The 14,569-nt window shown below is 38.1% G+C and overlaps 1 protein-coding gene across 1 annotated transcript in view; it reads left to right on the forward strand.

Annotated features, from left to right (window-relative positions):
- LOC104875042 (beta-galactosidase-1-like protein 2) overlaps positions 1-14,569 on the forward strand; it is a 48,786-nt gene that overhangs the window by 10,102 nt on the left and 24,115 nt on the right. Inside the window, 4 exon segments of the mRNA XM_033764010.1 lie at positions 4,964-5,032; positions 7,936-8,031; positions 9,247-9,355; positions 12,614-12,706. Of these exon segments, the coding sequence (XP_033619901.1) occupies positions 4,964-5,032; positions 7,936-8,031; positions 9,247-9,355; positions 12,614-12,706 (367 nt within the window).

Genomic DNA, 14,569 nt, shown 5'->3' on the forward strand with positions numbered 1-14,569 from the left:
AAATTAACATTTCTAGACCAATATGGTTGTCCATTTCTGTACAATGCCAAGTCAACACAGTAAATTGGGATGACTTTTTCCAAAGTTGGCAGCACCGTTAAAGTTTCCCAAAATTCAATTTATATATATATATATATGTGTGTGTGTGTGTGTGTGTGTGCATATCTATATCTATATCTATAGACATAGATATAGATATAGACTAATAATAGTATGTTATGCATCGATAGCAGCAACAGCTTTTCCAGGTTCTGCAGTCATTTGAACAAAATTATAGACATTCAGCACATTCCATTAAAAAAAACAAAAAAAAGAATAATATCCAGACAACAGCAAAGTTCTGTTGCTGTTGTGGTACCTGGCACCATTTTTTCTATTAGCCTCTTAATCATCATCTGGAAAGAGAACATTCTAGAGTAATATCATTAAATGTAGCTCTGATAAAGCACGGTCCCTACTATGTATCATAAAGCAGGTACTAGATATTTTACATTCATAGAGGTATGATACAGTACTGTCCTACATCAATAATACTAGATTCAGTTTTGGTTTGAAATTTACTTTGTCTGCAAATAAGATTGCTACCCCTGTTTTTTTCTGGGCTCCTGTCACATGGAGAATTGTTTTCTATCTTTTCACTTTCAGTCTATGGGCTTCTTTTTGCACTAGGTGTGTTTCTTGTATACAACATATTATTGGATTTTGCTTCTTATTCCATTTTGCCAGTCTATTTCTCTTGATTGGTGAGTTGAGGCCATTGACATTGCTGGTTATAACTGATATGTACTGACTTATTATTGACATGTTATTGGCCTTTTGTTGACTCTTTTTACTTTTTCACCTTCTCCTTTTAATTTCTTGCCTTGCCTATTTGATTTGCTCTGTTGGGCCTCATGGTGTTGTTGCCTTCATTGTCTTTTTCTAGGATCTTGTTTAGAATTGCTTGTAGTGCTGGTTTGGTATTCATGTAGTTTCTCAGGTGTTCTTTGTCGTGGAAGTGTCTTATTTCCCCATCCATTTTGAAAGAGAGTTTTGCTGGATACATCAGTCTAGGTTGGAGGTTGTTCTCTTTTAGTACTTGAAATATCTCATTCCAGGCTCTCCTTGCCCCAAGGGTTTGTGTTGAAAAGTCTGCTGTGATTCTGATGGGCTTTCCTTTGTATGTGATTTGTTTCTTTTCTCTTACTGCTTGTAGTATTTTGTTCTTCTGTTGGGTTTCTGGGATCTTGATTATTATATGTCTAGGTGTAGATTTTTTTTGATTGTAGCTAGTTGGGGTCCTATATGCCTCAGTTATCTGAATGTCAAATTCTTCCCCTCTGTTTGGGAAGTTTTCTGTCATTAATTCTGCAAACAGCTTTTTTAAGTCATTTGTATTTTCTCCTGCTACTTCATGTATTCCTATCAGTCTTATGTTATTCTTCTTTGCATCATCTAGGAGTTGTTGGATCGATTTCTCATGATCTCTTACTGTTTTTAAGAGACCTCTCTTTTCATGGTCACTGACTGCAATCTTATCTTCTATATCTGAGAGCCTATCTTCGCATTCTTTTATTCTGTTGCGTACACTTTCAATAGAGTGTTTAATCTCCTGGATATCTGTTTGAATCTGTTTTATGGATTCCATTTCTTTCCTATGTTGGGCGTTTATTTTTTCCATTTCTTTCTTATGCTGGGCCTTCATGGCTTCTATCATGGTCCTGAGCTCATCTATTTTTTTGTCAGTTTCTGCTCTAGAGTCTCGAATCACGACTTCCATTTTGCTCACTATCTCTATGGTTATCTGGGAAATTATTTCTGTTTTGAATTTTTCTAGAGCCTGATTGATCTGTTTTGTTACTTCCTGTGCTTTGAGTTCAGGGTGTCCTGGTGGTTCACTATCGGCCTTTTCATCCTCATTTGCCCTACTGTTTGCCATTGGTGAACTGGAAGTCTGTCCTTGTGTCTTGCTTAAGTGTTTTCTCATTTTAATTTTTGTTGTCGGACTGTCCTTGGTTTAATCTCTGGATTATCACCCAAATCTTCCTGATATAGTTGCACCCTAGCTTCTGTGTCTCTAACGACCCACAGACATTCTCATCTTCATAACATCAGAGAAAACAGCTCATCAAATCAACGGCAATGCTTTACCCCAACTGATACAATCAGCAACACATTAAGATCAAGCACAACTTGGACACTGACCACCTGTGGTAGTCACTAGTCTATCACCCTTAAATCATTTGAATTAAATTGAAATCAAGAAGCAGTCCAGAACATGTCTGCAGTGAACAAACTTTTCAATATAGTATATTTACCATTTAATGGCTCAGACAGAGTGAGGATGCAAGACCCCTGATCTCAGTTAGCTGATTGCTGAACCCCATGACGCTGACTGACCTCGGGCTGCAAGGCCCAGATTGAGTTTCCCATCCTTCTGAATGGTTGAACTCCCCAACGTTCTATTACAGGTTTCCCACACCCTTTCTTTAAAGATGTTCAAAGTTGGGAACTCAGAAAAATACCCTTGATGACCACCTCTGTCTTGGCAGAGTGGGTCCAAAGACTTGCACAGTCAGGAGGTCTGAGGGTGCGGGGGGGCGTCTTATGGGGGTTCAGGGGCGCCCACGCGGCTACCTTCCCGGTGCTTGAGCGATGGCTGTTGGGTCGGGAGCAGGCGTGGTTCTCTAATTTTTAATTCTTAATACTTAATTCTATAAGTACTTATTTGCAGTTCATCTGGTCCAAGTCAACAAGGGTGAAGTGTGAGGAGAAAAGGAAGGGGAAATAATTAGAATAAAGGTATGCCTTGTACAGGAATCTAATAACGTCAGTTAATGTAAACTCTACCATTTTTTTACTCATTTTTCTTGTATCCTTGTTTGGTAGTTTCTGTGATATTTCTGTGAACTTGTGGCTCATTTTCTCTTTGAACTTATCTAGTTTCTTTATCTTTTCTATAACCTCTTGTATGGTTCTGCTACCTGCTGTTTGTTTTCTTCTCCATTTGTGGACCCTTGATCTGCTTTAGGAGAGTTGAGAGACATTGGGGTATCTTCTGATTCCTTGCTTTTCTTATGTTCTCCTGTATATGTGTATTTGTTTTTTATTGTTTGCAATTCCCAGAAAGTCCAGATATTGACACTGGAGAAAACTAGCTATCATCCACCTTTATATTGCCTTGGCTGTAGTAGTAAGTTCAGGGCCGGGATTTAGCTCAGTGGTGCTGCGGCCTGACTCACAAGCACAAGGTTTCGAGTTCAAACCCCTATACCAAAAAAAAAAAAAAAAAAAGTTAAGAATCTGTGTAGTAGTAAATTCAGCAGCAACAATGGCATCAGATGTCAACCAGACATTGACAAACCCTAGGAATGACTATGAACATCCCTTAACCAGAACTATGAGGACTATGATTTTAGTCAGCACAATTAGACCACCCATATACTGGCCAAAAGTTCTTCTGACTACTAGTTTCTGCTAAATGTGGGCAGCAATGCTAGAGCTCAAAGATACCATTAGACTAACTGCCTTCTCCTTCAGGACCAACCCCTCTGATGATTTCACCTTCTAAGCTTGGCCTCTCTTAATGCAATACAGGCCCTGGAAACTCCCTGGCCTGAGTCAAGGCCCCCCCAGGGATCCCAGGAGATCCCAGTTTAGCTCTCTCCCTCTCAAAGCCTGTCTCCCAAGCCTGTCTCTCTGTGGTAAGGCAACACTTTAGTTCTGAAGTGAAATTCTCTTCCTGGGTGTGGGTCTCATTTTTTTTTTTTTAAACCAGAGATTGAACTTGGGATCTTGTACTTGTGAGGCAGGCGGAACCACTGAGCCAAATCCCCGACCCTGGTCTCATTTTTTTAATCAGGTCAGTCAATTGGTTGGCTGTCACTGCTGTTGCCCTATGGTGAGGAGACCCCAGGAGCAGGGATGGAGTCTGCTGGGACTGGGACACACAGGTAGTACCAGAGTCCTCCCTGACTTAATGTATGGGCCCAGGCATTGGCTAGGGCAGGCTCTTCTTCACTTTTGAAGGATAATTTCTCAGAATATAGACGTTTAGTATGGTGAGAGTTTTTTCTTCCAAAACTTTAAATACTTTATTCTGTTATTTTCTTATTTGCTTGGTTTCCTGAGGGAAAGTCTATTATAATTGTGATTTTATTCTTTGTAGGTTAAAAAAAATTGCACTCTGGCTTTTTTCTGGATTTCTGCAGTTTGTATGTTATTTATAGGTATATATTTATTTTGGGGGTGCTAGGAATTGAACCCTGGGACTCACTCATGCTAAAAAGGTCCTGCACCACTGAGATACACCTCCTAGCCCTAATACTGGTATTTGGTATTCTTTGTATTTTCTGGTTCTGTTTTTTTGTTTGTTTCAATGCTTAAAAAAAAAAAAAACAACAAAACAAAACACTGAAACACAGTCCTATAAACTTTTCTTTTTTTTGTTTCTGTTTTTCCTTTATTCTTCTTCTTTTTAAAATTTTTTGAGATAGGGTTTCACTATGTAGTTCATCCTGGCCTTGGACTCACTATGCAGCCCAGCTGGCCTCAATCCTCCTGCCTCAGCCTCCTGAGTGCTTGGATTAGCATGTGCCACCACACCTGGCTATTTTTTGTTTTACGATTAATATATTTTTTTCTTTTTGGCCATTATAGGTGTTGATATAAATTTTGTGTGTGGTTTCATGAGCATTAACAAAGGAAATTTGTAGGTGCATATCATAGAACATTATATATACATCTTTCTTACCTGCAGTCCAGAATCATAGAAAAATATTGGCTGCTTAGATCTTTGCTGGGAATTAGAGGGAGGAAATTATGAAGATAATGCATATTGTACCCACAGAGTTTGGCTGTTGAAACCTTCAGCCTCCTTCATGATAGAAATAGCCTAGGTGCTCTGTTAAAACTAAAAAAACCAGTGTGGAATCAGGCCAAATAAGAGAATGTATCTTATATTTCTCTTTTCTTACCATTGCAGGCATGTTCCCTGGAACCTCCATGAGCCAATAATAGGCCAATTTCATTTCACTGGAAACCTGGATTTCATGTATGTGTTCATGCTTTAATTTCCTGATTCTGTGGCTCAGAGATGGGATTCCAGTAATAGGCATTGGGTGAAGGAGTAGTGGACACCTTGCTTTCTCCTTTGAGACCAGTCTGGAAGCTCTGGACATTTCTTTTCCCCTAAGCCGAAGCCCTACTAAGCAGGGAACCTGTGATTTATAGTGGGGCATAGGCCATAGTGTTAAATTGTGGATTAGAATTGTTCATCTGGCCTGTTACACATGGTAGTGTTAATCTACCATGAGGAATATGTTCTCTCAGTTAATAGGAACTTTTTGGTTTAGTTTAGATTATTTCTATGAGAAGACAGGAGTGTGCAGAATAAGTATTTACCATTTACTGTAGTTTATACAAAAGTATATACTTACTGTCTACTGTAGTTTAGATGTTCTTGTTGGTGCTGAAGATAGACAAGTCATGCTATTCTTTTAAGAATAAAGAGAGAGAGGTAAATGCAACAAACTAAGGTATACAGCTCAAAATGAGGAAACAGATCAGGAAGATAGTGGTGAAGTTACAGCTGAGGTAAGTTTCAAGGTTGAGCAGAAGTTAACTAGAAGTGGTTGAGTGGTATTTCAGGTGGTGTGTCCTGCAGGAGCAAAGTCAGAGATATGGGAGTATACTATGTCAATGAAGATGAATTTAGGTGGCCAGGTGTGGTGTTATACGCCTGTAATCCCAGCTCTTGGGAGGCTGAGGCAGAAGGATTGCTGTGAGTTCGAGACCAGCCTGGGTTACATAGTGAGTTCCAGGTCAGTCTCAACTATACAATGAGACCCTGTCTCAAAAAACAAAAACAAAAACAAAAAAGATGAAATTAGGCACTGTAACATGTAACCCTCAACTCTGTTAACAGAGGCTTATTTTAATTTAAACAGAATTAAAAACATGTATTCCTAATGATCAGATATCTGTATTCCAGTAAATAATTAGAGCAATGCAGGATCTTTCTGTCTTGCGCCTTCACCATCTTTATATAAAACTTCTAAACCACAATACCTGTTTACTTTAAGCCCAGATATGGAAGAAAGGGTATGGAGACTCTTCTTTGGAACTTCCAACCTATTTCTTCTGTTCACATTTTATTGGCCTTAGGTCAGACATATGACTCCACCTAACACATGGGAGCTGGAAAATGTGGTTGAATTATATACCCAGGAAAGAAAGGAATAGATTCGCTGGTTAACTTTCTGCCACACATTGAATTTTCTGGGATCTTCAACTAATGATGTTTGGCTCTCCTACTACTTTCAAGTAGAGTAACTGCCAAGGTATAAGTCTGGAGAGATGATCAGTATCCGGATCTTGGCCTTTTACACCATGCTACAGAATTTGGTACCTATTTTAAGGGCATTGGATAATTATTTGAATAATTTTATTTGGAAAGTTTACATTTGCATTGTGAAAGATCATTTTGGCAGAGGTTTTGTTTTGTTTGGTGCTGGGGCTCGAACCCTGAAGTTTTCCCACACTTGGCATTTGTTCTACCCCTCAGTTATGTCCCTACACCCCACAGGGCTCATAAGAGGCAGAATAATAGAGTAGTTAAGATTTCATCTCAGCAGGCTTTCTGCTTGATTTCTAATTTTAGATCTTCTACCTACTAAAATGTAACCTTGAGGAAGCTCTGCTAAGAGTTTTAATATTCTTGTTCGTAAAGTGGAGATGTTTTTTTAAAAATAGTTATTTATGTTCTTATCATTGTGTTATAAGACTTCTTCACAGAAAGTGTCTATACAGACACATGTGCTGTGGGTAATTTATCCCTGTCTGTGATATTTTCCTTTTTATTATTATTAATTTTATTGGTACATTTTAGGTACACAATATAATGACATTTATATTTGGAGATTTGAATCTTTACATAATATATTTTGATTCTTATTTTTTCTCCATTCCCCTGCCCTTCAACCCCTCCACCCCTCCCTATTTACAAAGATTTTGTTTCCATTTTTTCATTTTCTCATATTAATTCCATTCCTCTCTTTCCTTTTTCCTACCTCTCTCAGTTCTCCTTCCCCTTTGCACCTTTTCTTCCTATTTCACATTATCTGTTATACATTTTGATCATTTTTTACACGTCAAGTTTCTCACACCCTAGAAACTGTTTTGTATTTACATGTGTGTCCTATTTATTTCACTGAAGAGTATGGCCTCAATGTGCATCCATTTAGCTATCAATGTTTCTAATTTCTCATTCTTTATGGCTGAGGAAATGGAGATGATTTAATACCTATCTCATATAATTACCCAGAAAGTAATAAACTGAAGTTTAGCCATAGTGCCGGATGTTGACACAATGTAAATATTAGTTCCTGTGTTCATTGTTAATAATGATATCCTTATTGACAATAATTGGGGAAGGACTAGAAGAAAGTAACAAAGGAAGGAAACTAGTCATTCATTCATTCTAACAGGTGTGAAATGATGAGTTTTTGAACCAATGTGGATGCAGTGGGAATGCAAAGGAATTTAACATCTGGGAGCATTAAACAGGAAAATAACCATGATTTAGTGATGGACAGACAGTAGGCGAGGAAGAATAAGGAACAGGGGTGGTTTGTGTGTTTCTGCCACAGAGAACTTACTGTGTGCTCCTTCCATGCATGGTAGTAGGACGTTCAGGGCAGGAGTGGGTTTGGGTAGGAGGCTGGAGTTTAGGATTCAGAACTTCCACCTGAATGCTCTGCTCTCTAGTGCCTGAACAGAGCCCTTTTCTCACGGAGTGTTGGATTCATCTCCTGTACCAGTCCCTTATATGGTGTTGAAGGCCAAGCTGTGAGTGCCATTCATTTTAACCTCAGAGGAATGCAAGGAGAGGAATATGGCCTTGATGCCGTGTCTCGGCTTTCAAAGTGAACTTACTGTCACTGCTTTCTTTCCTAGGGCTTTTGTAACTATGGCTTCAGAGGTGGGGCTTTGGGTCATTCTGTGTCCTGGCCCCTACATCTGGAGTGACCTAGATCTTGGAGGTCTGCCCAGGTAAATTGTGTGGTGGGCGGGCGTCCCTGGCTGTGACTGCACCAGGCCCACAAGCACTTTCCAATACAAGTTAGAGCAGTGTTTTGTTGTTTTCTGTATACATTTTTATCTGTATAATTTTGTCCATTTAATGACATTGAAAGCAAGCCTTAAAATACTAGGGATTAATTTGTGTGTGTGTGTGTGTGTGTGTGTGTGTGTGTTTTGGTACAGAGACTCGAACTCAGTACCTTGCCCTTGCAAGGCATGCTCACTGTCACTGAGCTAAATCCCCACCCGTTATTGTTATGTTTTTAAATAAATTTACATCTGTGTAGTGTGAATGGGGTAGAGTTCTTATTTATTCTTTTTTTAAATCTTACTGTGTTTATTGGTGCTTTTCAAGTATACAGTGCAGTTACATTCATCATTAGGATCTTGTACCTTTACATGACAGGTCTTGGTTCTCATTTTTCTGCCATACCCCTGTCCTCCCTTCACCCTTATTTATTTTTAAAATATAAATTAATAGCTATTACTTAAACAGTATTTCTGTTTAAGATTTTTTTTGGTGATCATGTAATTATCTCCTTCTGTTTTATTTAATTTTCCCTCTGGCTACATTTGCCTCTTCTGGATATTTTGGGTAAATGAATCAGATACTTTGTGGCCTTTGTGTCTGGCTTCTGTCACATAAAATTTCCAAGATTCATCTATGTTGTAACACATAAATACTGCATTCCTTTTTATGGCTGAATAATATTCTAGGAAAAAGATTTTTTTTTCAAACAGCTTTATAAAAATCTCACTCTAGAGTTTGGAAAATTTTTCCTGTAAAAGGCCAAATAGTGAATATTTTAGGCTTTGTGGGCCACATAGTTTCTGTTGTAGCTGCTCAGTCCTGCTGGTTTGGCATAGAATCTGTTGTGATGATATGTGAACACTTGCGTGCAGTTATGTCCAAAAAGACTGTATTGACAGGAACAGACTGCAGTCTGACTTGGACCATGGGCTTTTGCTCTGTGAGCTGTGCTCTGGATCTTCATTAACCAAACCCCACTTCATCCTGAGGAAGGGGATGCCAATGTGCCCAGCTGTTTGGGGCAGGCACACCGCTCTTTCTTGATGCTACATTAAGCCTTCATGTCACGCTGTCCATGTTCCCAGCTCCTGTGGCTAAGCGTTTCTCATTGTTGGCGCCCAGTCCAGGTCTAAGTTTCCCTTTTTTAATCCTAGCTGGTTACTCCGGGACCCAAACATGAGGCTGCGGACAACTTACAAAGGCTTCCAGAAAGCGGTGAATTGCTATTTTGATCAGCTGATTCCCAGGATCGAGTTTCTCCAGGTAGAATCCATCTGTGTGACAAAGGGAAGTCAGTGCCTGAACTGGTTTGTGCAGAGGGCTCACTGCTGCTCTGCTCTCAAAAGCAGGAAGCACATGTGATAGCACATCAGCAGCAGGTGCCGGTTTGAGCACCAACATTTAACCTCTCGACTTTTGTGCTTTTCTTCCATTGACTGTCCTGAAAGAACACTTAAGGTATACTCTGTGTATCGTCATTTTGTTCTGCTTGTTATTTATTTCCTCTCTGCATCAGCATAAATGGGAAATTTATGATTATCCTCAAAAATGTTCTTATTTACTTCTTAAAGACAGCTACATTTCAGACTCCTACAAATAATTGCTTATATAGGTGGCCTTAGGTCAATGATTTTGTAGAAGATGCATTTTACTTGAATTTTAATATACCCTGGCTATAAAACCATGGAGTCATTCATAGTCATTGTTTACGATAGAAGTAGTGTGGCATTATAGTTCAAAAGTGGTTGAGAAATATGAAAAAGACTATCCAGATGATGTTCAACTTATGATAATTCAACTTCAGATATTTTGACCTTATAATGTTGTGCTAGCTATATGCTTTCAGTGAAAACTGTACTTTAATTTTAACCTCTGATCTTTTCCCAAGCTAATGACATGTGGTACAATGCTGTCTTGATGCTGGGCAGCTGCAGCCGGCCTGCGGCTGCCTTCAGTGGTGGAACCGCAAGGGGAAACAATGGTGCTCTGTGTTCCAGGCTGTGATGTTCCCTAGGTTAGGTGTATGGAATACAGTTTGGACCTAGCAGTGTTTTCAGCTGATGATGGGCTTGTTTGTGATACAACCCCATGGTAAACTGAAGAGCATCAATACTTGGTAGAAATAAACAGAGAGGAGTAAAAAACATATACTGTCTGTTAGGTATCAAGCTTTGTGCTAGGCAATTAACACTTACCTAGTTTATTTTACCCTCACAGTATCCATTTGAAAGAGAAGTTATTATAGGTCGAGTGGAGACAATCATGAGGCTGGTATATCACCAGGAGAATGCTTTATGTGGGATGAATATACTAGAAACAGATTTGACTCCTAATATCATGAGTATCAGGGTTAGATTAAGGGAAACCTTTAAATCTTCTGAGTGATTAAACAACATAAATCAGTGTTGTGTTTAGGGGATAGGAGGCATGGTCTTTTATAGAGACCAGGGCTATGTTGAATGATAAGAGCCATAGCCATGTGTAGATATTTAAATGTATGAGTTATGTTAGAAAATTATGGTGAATGTTCAAATGAAAACAATTTATTTCACTGAAAGACCCATTAATATTAATTCCCCTCAAAATAGTTCCTTTTGCTTTGGATACACTTATATCACTGTTCTTTCCACTGTATGAAGCAGTTCTAGTGGTCCTCTTTTGTGAATGCTTTCAGTTGCACTATCTTGGCTGCCTCAATGTTGTGAATCAATTCAAAGCATTTACCTTCCACAGTCATTTTGACATTGGGGAAGAGCCAGAAGTTAGTTGCATAGTGACAGGTCCTGTCAATCAGATTCTGTTGAGTGGCACTTGGCGGAGCAGTCACCAAATTTTGATCACACCTCTGATAAAGATACTCATAGGACTTCCAGAACTACATGAGCAAGAATGGTGGGATAGGTGTGTTTGAAGCAAGGGGAGTATTCTGAGAGTGATTCATTGCAATGTGTTCTTTTACTATAATACTTTTTAAAAATCCAACTTTCACTGCATATTTTGATCACCCCGTGAAAATTCATTAATATTAATTATAAAACTAATAATTCAGTTTCTTAGTCCCTAACCATTTTTTAAGTGTTCAGTTGCCATGAGTGACTAGTTTCTGCCATATTAGACTATGCAAATACAAAACATTTTGTCATTACATGAAATTCTACTGGCATTGCTGCATGACAGTGCTTGCCCCATTTCTAATTCAGAACTTCTCAGTTTTGGAACTCCTGCCTGGAAAACTAAATGAATAATCAGAAAGCTGCTTAGTTAGCACAAGACCAGGGCCTGAGCCCTCTTTACTACTTGAGTATCCTTCTTTTAGATCTGTCCATTGTATTTATCAGATTCAGGGTCTCTTGATTCAGATAACCTCTGATTTTTTCAACTCTGGCTATCTTTCCTTTACTTTTCTGTTGTTTAATCTTCTGAATACCTCAGTGGAAAATAGGAAGGGAGAGGGGCAGAAGCAGGCTTTGAAAATGTCTTACAATGTTTGTCAGCAATGGTATATGTCATTTAGAGGTTTAAAGTTTCTTTCTCTCCCCTATCATGTTCACTTTGGCAGAAAGGAACTACTAGGAAAGGAAAACGTGAAGGTATTTTAAAAAGGATGTAATTTAGTTGGCAGAAGTAGATATGATTTAGCACACAGTGGGTATTAATAGAGAATCATGTAAAACATCAACATTGGAAAGTGGGTTGGGTGAAAGAAGCTCATAAAGGAGAATGAGGCAGAATAACCAGAGAGGCTGGCCCCACTAGGAGGGAAGCTGTCACAGAAGATGCAACAAGCAAAAGGGAGAGTTTCAGGAATGAGGAAATGGTCGAGTGTCGAGTGTGCAGAGAGAGCAGGTAGATGAAGACTAAAACTTTCCATTTGAACTTAGCAAAAAATAGTCAATGTTAATAGTTTATGTGGATTAGAAAGAGTGGAAGTGAGACCACAGCAAGTAAAGGAGTAAATGAGAAGTCAAGATAGAAGGAGGAAATACATCAAAACATTTGGCCATGAAGATGAAGACGACAAGGTGGTTGTAACTGGAGGGAGGTATGGTCTAGGAAAGCTATTTTTAACATAGAGACTGGAATCAATTTAGAGGTTGCTGTGAAGCAATCAGTAAGGAAAAAGGATGTAGAAGACAGGGGAGCCCTCCAAAGAGCAGTTTTAGAGAAGCAAAAAGGAGATAAGATCAAGCTTGTGGGAGGTTAGACAACCCTTAGAAAGGACAAAGGACTTTTTAGTCACTGAACTGGTACTAAGCAGAGATTGCTTGGGGAACTTGAGTCCTCATGCTTGAGGCACTGAGTTTGGGAAATAATAATGGGAGTTGAATTAGAAAAGGTAAGATTCTAAGAGTCTTTGACCTCCCGGAAGTAACCCCTGACTGCTGAGTGAAATTGCTAGAACTGTAGTGTGCATGGGGTTTAGTTCAGGAATGTGTCATTTTCATGTGTATACTCAGTAAATTCAGAGAACCCAGTATTTCCCACCAGCAATCTCGCAGACTCTTCTCTCCTGGCCTCCAGTATAACAAGGGAGGCCCCATCATCGCCTTACAGATCGAGAACGAATATGGTTCCTATCAGACGAATAGAAAATACATGTCATTCTTAAAAAAGGTAAATGTTCCATTGATGTTTCTTAGTACTTACACACTACTTTACTCAGTTAATTTGTGGAGCAGACACTCTGAGTATATGCAGTTTGCATGGAGCTAAGAGACATAAAGATGTGCGAGGACCAGTTTCATTTTCCACTCATTTACATTCTAGAGGGAGGACTGTACACTACCCGCATGACTCTTAATGTAAGAGTGATGTTAACATGTTTTTTCTTTCTCCAACTGTTTTTTTGGTTGAGGCTTGCATAGTACATGTTTTTCTATTCTGATTTCAACTTTGCTGTATCCATCTATTCAAGGTGTACGTCTTAACTAGATTATAATTAAAATTTTATTTCATTACTTATGAAAACTTTCTTATAAATGAGGTATTTATCTTGTACATATTTAATATATTTACTGACATAGTCACATTTAAATCTACCATCCTATTGTTTAATTTCTGTTTGTCCTACCTGTTCTGGGTATATTTTATTATTTCATTTTCTCCTTTACTAGTTTGCCACATGTTTTCCTACTCTTTTAGTGCTTGGTATGCAGATGAAAATTTCCATCCTTGAATTATTAACATGTACATTAATATGTTAATTTAAGGGGAAAGCAAGCACCTTTAAACAGGTTAATTATATTTTCTTTCTTCTCACCTTAGATACTATTGTTATCTTTTAGCCCTATCTATCTATCTATCTATCTGTCCATCTATCTATCCCATAAGACATTATCATTATTTTTGGCATAAAGTTAATTGTTATTTAGATTACTCAGATAATTTACTTTTCATTGCTCCCCACCCCTGTATCTATGAGTTTTCATCTTTTATCACCTTTTTCTGTCTTTAATATTTTCTTTGTTGCTGGCATTCTAGTAATAAGCTCTGTTGTTTGTCTAAAAATATGCCTAAGGATGCTTTTACTCCTCGAAGAGTCTTTGGTTGGCTGTTATTTACTTTTGTATTTTTTTGCCATCCATTGTTTTTTCTAAGAGGTTAGGAATCAATAAAATTATAATTTCTTTGAAGGCAAAATTTCTTTTTTCTTCTGGATGCTTTTAATATTTGTGTTTCTTGGTTTTGTTTACAGAATTTTTACTAAGATTGCATGGGTATGATGTTCTTTCTGCTTATCCACTGACTTTTTTGTATTCTTCAGTCTGTGTCTTTGAAGCGTTGAATCAGTTTTACAAACTTCTTAGCCAGGTGTAGTGGCACACACCTGTAATCTCAGCACTCTGTGAAGCTGAAGGCAGGATTACAAGTTCAAGATCATCCTGGGCAAGTTAGTGACTTAACGAGATCCTGTCTCAGAGGTGTGGTGTTTATAGCTCAGAGGAAATGTCCTAAGTGCAACCCCTACTAAAAAGAAAGGTAGATGGATTGATTGATTCTCTACATCTATATGCTTTGTTTTCTTTCTCTTCTCAGGTTATTTCAATGACAGAAGTGTTAGGTGTTTTCATCATATTCTATGTATCTATTATGCTCTTTTGATCATTTCTTCTAATCTGCCCTCTAATTCATTGATTTTCTCTTTAGTCATGTCTAATATGATATTGAACTCCAATTAAGTTCTTAGTTTCAGATATTTTGTTTTTGTTCTATTTTTTAAAATTCTTTTTTATTATTTCTATTTCTTTGCCAACTTTTCCTAATTTTTCTTTAATTTCTTGGACATATTAATTAGATATCTATTTCAGAATCTATGTCTAATAAACTTAATATATGACTCTGCAGGGATCTGTTTCTGTGTGATTCCTCTCATGGTTTCTGTAAAGAGTTACCTTATGGTCAGTCTAATCATATCTTTTCAATGTTAGACATTTATTTATGAGAACACTGAGATCATTTGAAGCCTTTGGTTACTTC

Source organism: Fukomys damarensis, unplaced genomic scaffold (genome assembly GCF_012274545.1).
Source record: "Fukomys damarensis isolate Sample0158 unplaced genomic scaffold, DMR_v1.0_HiC HiC_scaffold_16, whole genome shotgun sequence".
Lineage (NCBI taxonomy): Eukaryota > Metazoa > Chordata > Mammalia > Rodentia > Bathyergidae > Fukomys > Fukomys damarensis.